General features: G+C 37.8%; 1 protein-coding gene across 1 annotated transcript; it reads right to left on the reverse strand.

Moving 5' to 3' along the window:
* On the reverse strand, positions 3,048-5,149 carry LOC109836125. Its single transcript, XM_020404024.1, has 4 exons — positions 5,057-5,149; positions 3,612-3,686; positions 3,335-3,508; positions 3,048-3,257 (listed from the first exon to the last, which is right to left on the reverse strand). The coding sequence occupies exons 1-4, from the start codon at positions 5,147-5,149 to the stop codon at positions 3,162-3,164; spliced, it is 438 nt and encodes a 145-aa protein (XP_020259613.1). The 3' UTR covers positions 3,048-3,161.

Here is a 5,352-nt window from a genome sequence, read left to right on the forward strand (position 1 = left end):
CCGCACGCCCATCGGCCACCAAATCGGAGAACCGACTGGCACGTGCACTCACCAGACACTTCCAAGTGGTCTGTGCACTTATCAGCCAGCTCTAAGTTTCCTGCGTGCTCACCAACCACCATTAAGTGGCTCGCACGCTCATCGACCACCAAAACAACGTACAAGTCAACGAAACGATGAAATACGCGTAACGACGGTATAAGTCAAAACCCAAAAAACCAATAAAAACCACTGGCGGTCGAGTCACATTGAAATTATCTCGAACCAGTGGTTTGGTCCATAACTAGGTCACCAAATGGTGGCTCGGCCACCATTTGGTGACCTGGCCAAGGCCGAGCCACCGGGTGACGCATCGGCCAGATTTGATCTAAAAATATGATTTTTTGGTTTTGACGAATTCTCACGGATTTGTTTGTTCCTGAGCATCCCAACTGATCTGATACTATGGTTAATCAGTTATTAATCGAAGATAAGGAGGAATCCCTCATTTTTTATCCAAGTACCCGCATCTAAAACCTATAAATACGAGCTCGGGTGCTCATTTCTAGGGGTGGAAATCAAGAGGGTGAAACGCTACCGAATTGGGGAGTGGAGTTATGAATTTACAGCGAGGGTTAGCAGATCTTGGCGATCTCCTGTGCATAAAGAGTGAAGTTTGAGAGATCTGAGACCCGTTCCCTATTACTCTAGATTTAAGCTTAGTCTTAAATCTCGAGAAGATCCGTGATCTCGCTTGGTCAAGATCATCGCTGTAGCGATTACTTCCTTCGTGAAGTAAGAGCTTTGATCATTAATCTATCAACCGGATCTGATCCGTGGCGGTCCACGGATATTAATATCCCCGACACAGGCAAAGTTCCCACGCAAGCAGTGGGTGATAAACATATGTTGCGCTGTTTGGCAAGCGTCGTATCTTTTTTTTATTATTGTATAAGGAGATCTTACAAAAAGATTAACTTTTTATTTTAGTTTATTGTAAACGATTAAAGTTGTAATAGACTCAATCACAATAAAAACAACGATTTTTGAACCAAACACTTACCAACATAGCAAGCTCAGCATCTTTAACCTGCGAAGTTCCTTCGTGTGTATCTTCTAGTGTTTTCTAAATTTAATGCCCACTTATCCTTAGTTAGAACAGCCGTAGTACCATCTACTTCAGTAATAGGTTCTTTATACTAATATTCTACACTCTCCCAAGCATCTAAGCTAGTGGATGATAGAAAAACTTTATACATGCTTTCTAACATGTGTAATTGGTGCCATCGAAAGTGGGGGTCGGTTGACTGCATGTCCTTTAGGAAAAGCTAAAACGGTGGTAAGTCTTGAGATCTCTATCCTAAGTTGTGATACTTATAGACAAGTAACAAGGCACCCGTATCACTTGTTAGAAACGGGACGTATGCCTAGGGGGTGAATAGGATTGCTATAAATTTTTTAGATAGACACAGAACACGCAACGGAAAATAAAAATAAAAAAGTAAGAGCAAGCAACATAGAAATACATGAGATTTTTATAGTGGTTCGGATCAAAAGCCTTAAGTCCTCTCTTACTTCTCGTGAAGTTTCTTCTTCACTATGGCCGGAGTTATATCTTAATTATAACCCGATTCAATAGGTTTTATTAATAAGACTTAGAAACTAGCTAAAACCAGTCGAGATACATAGCTCCTGATAATGAACAGAAGAAACCTAGCCCTAGCTAGCTACATTCAATTACCCTGGCTTGAGCACACCAACCTCAATTACTCGGCTTGAGTATGTCGTTAAACTCACAAGTTAGAATTACAAGCCCAACCTAAAAAATATTTAAAGCACAATTGAAAAAATCTTATAGCCATTTTAACAAACCACCCTTCAAATCGATGACGTTGAAAATCTATGAAGAAGCAGCGTTGAAGTCGAACAAAAATGACACTCATCCTCGCTAAAACATTCTCATGATATTGAACGCGATGTGAAGAAGTTGAACGAGACTCAGAGAATCAAATTCTTACTCAAACTCTCACAAATCCTAGAATGTGATCTCTCTAATATATGCATATCTCCTTTCTCTTTCATGTTGTTAATCCTTTCTCCAATTCCTCTTTAAATAGACCTTGATTGTATTGGAAAGAAGTCCTCTAATTAGTGTTGAAATAGGAGATCACGTCTATAATCAAATGGCTGAGATTAAATCTAAAAATATGCCAAAACATGTCCAAATAATTAATGGTTAAACCCGATCATCGATGATTCCCTATAGTCCATCGATTATGCAACTTCTGATTTTTGAAATTCACAGATTGTTTACTATAGTCCATTGATTGTTGAAGCAATCATCAATGGTTGACTGTAATCCTCGATGATTTGATTTCTCATTTTTGAAAAATACAAATTGTTGACTGTAATCCATCAATGACCTATGGATAATCGATGGTTGCTTCATAACCATAGGTGGTTCACTAGTGGAAAAACAGGCATCGTTGACGGGCATTCCCGTCAGGAATGCTTAAAATCCCGTCAGCGATACGTATCGCTGACGACATACCGTCAAGGATATTCCGTCAGCGATAGTCCCGTCAGGGAAGAAGTATCGCTGACGGGGCCCCATCAGTAATACTTATTACTGACGGGAACAACGCTGACGGCGAACGTCGTCAGTGATGTTATGAACATCGCTGACGGGATCCCCGTCAGCGATACCTATTGCTGACGGGTGGCCCGTCAGCGATAATATTACCAGCTAAAAAAAATTAGCTGATAATCAGTTCCCCTTCCCTGTACATTCCATAACAAATATCCCTGTACATTCAATCAATTCCCTGTACATTCCATAACAAATATCAATTCACTGTACAAATCTGCAAACAACGACATTTCTTGCACATTCCAAAACATCTCGAAACATATGCAATCTAAATTTCACAAACATCTCTCATTCAATCAATTTTCACAAATATTCGAAATATGTACATTCAATTTTCATAATAAGTTCTAAATCCACAAAAAATTCCACAACAAACCATACACGCATATCTTAAGTTCTAAATCCACAAAAAATCCCATAACAAACCTGTACACACATATCATAAGTTCTAAATCCACAAAATTTTCCACAATAGACCATACACGCATATCATAATCTCCAATATACAAACACGAGTTTAGGATATAACTCACTAAGATAGGTCATCCGCCCTATCCATGTCATCGTCCGCGTTGCCACTTGCGGCTCCATCCCTACGACTCGTGCTCCCAATAGCATCATCTCCACCCTAACAAAAAAAATAATTTAAATTTAGAATCACATAATATTGTGTGTAATCATATTTTACATATATAATAAGTATACCTGTCTGCTACTCTCTCCACTACCAGTAAATGCCTTTTGAGTGGCCAAGAAATTCATAATCTGGCTTTGCACCCGAGTAGGAACCCGCCTTCTACAAGATTTCATTATTTGCCTAGAAACCATCGCAAAAGTAGCAGTAGGCTGGATCACTCGCATAAGCTCCTCTTGAATATCCTGAAATCGGCGGAGGCTGGAATTGTGTAGACACCCTCTGAGCTCCAACTCCCATCCACCTGGTCCTCCCTTTTTTGGGAAGTCCACAAACTAAATGGCTCACATTATAATTCTGCTCTCTAGTCAGGGGCTCCTGGCTCTGTGCAACAACCTCAGAATATGTGTTTTCCAGAGCTTCCTAGAAGACAAAAAAATAAATTTAAGAATTGGCCTTTCACACAATAAATTATCGTCTGCATCTCAAAAACTAATATGTAGTTTTCTTAATGATCCAAGTGACAACAACAATCATTTGTCATGCAATGATATAATCTGGTAAGTAAACATTTCTTGGAAGTCTAATCCAATTTCAATCAATCCAAACCTATCAATTGTTTTTCTTCTAACGTAATCATTCAACTTTAAATTAACAGAATATGTATGATTAATAGCAGGTGTATTTCATTCAGATGAGAAAATAATGTAAAAACTTCTCATCCACAATCAGAGCATTCAAGACCTACAGTTAAATGGACCAAGTATATCAAAAAGAAAAAGTATTATCACAGATTCTCAAACATTGCCATATTTTATAAACAACATATGTGTCATTAAAATGCTGCAAATAAGAAAATGATACATTTCAGACACTATAACAATTGTTGGTTTTAGTGTGTCATGGCTACTGTGGATAAAGAAACCATTGCTTTCATTGATTCATCCACTGAGTACAACAGTAAGAATACAACAATTGCACCTACACACCCTTAATAAAAGATGGGTTACAAAGAGAATAAACAGAAGGCATTGAACAAGACATTCAATGAGAAAAAAGTATTAAACAAAAACCTTTGATACTTCACCTTTTCCTATCTTTTCTCTCCAAATAGCCTATGACTCATAAATACACAGTTTACACTCACTATATGAAGAAATACTTCGACATGTGCTCATCTACCCACCAACAGCAAACCAAACACTTTCTTCTTTCTTTGCATACACCACTCTCAAACTTTATACCATTATTGATTGCTTTTTCTTTTGAACTTCGACCTAAACCATGTGAGATGTCATTGTAAAGTGCTCTATATATCTTCAAAACAGAGCAGGACTCAAAATGTCTCAATCAGGATAGCTTAGGAACAAACTGCTTCAACTGCTAATCTCTTTAATACATTTGGACATGGGTCTTGCCCAAAATTGTCATTGGTGATCGTTACTGCACATCTCTCTTGGCCCATGCATCGCTGATATGATAGAATGTATGTTATTGATTTATTAAAATAAAACTGCATTTGATCATGAGCTAAAGCTACCTAATGTTAAGTTGTGGTGAAATAGCGCAATTCAGTAGCAGCTGTATCACTGTCTGATGAAGCATGATGGAGAAAAGAAAACCAGAAAATAGATATGAAGCATGATGGAGAAAATTGCTAATTAAATCAAAAGTTGAAAGTACCTACAACGTGGGGGCATTTATCGAGAAAGTTTAATATAAACTTGCCACCATTCCAAATATTTAACCATAAATTTAAGAATTGACCTTTCAAAAATAAAAGATATATTTACCTGAACAAGTAAAATAAAAGATGAAGTAGTTCCACAATTGAGGAGGCTAAGAGCTAATAAATGGTTGAAGGGTGTTTTGTGCAACGGTACCATACTGAAGCCTTTCAACTGTGCAATTCATGTATGATAATTAAGATGACCAAAAAGACGAGTGTAAACAATAAATTCCCAACAAAAAAAACAGACGGTAATTAGTTAACCTGTATTTTCTTGGCCAATTCTAGCTTTTGTTTCCTACTCTCATCGTCATCGTACCCCTTCTTAAATTGAACCATCGTCCTCCTGTGCAGTTCTGG

This window comes from Asparagus officinalis, chromosome 1, assembly GCF_001876935.1.
Source record: "Asparagus officinalis chromosome 1, Aspof.V1, whole genome shotgun sequence".
NCBI classification, from domain to species: domain Eukaryota; kingdom Viridiplantae; phylum Streptophyta; class Magnoliopsida; order Asparagales; family Asparagaceae; genus Asparagus; species Asparagus officinalis.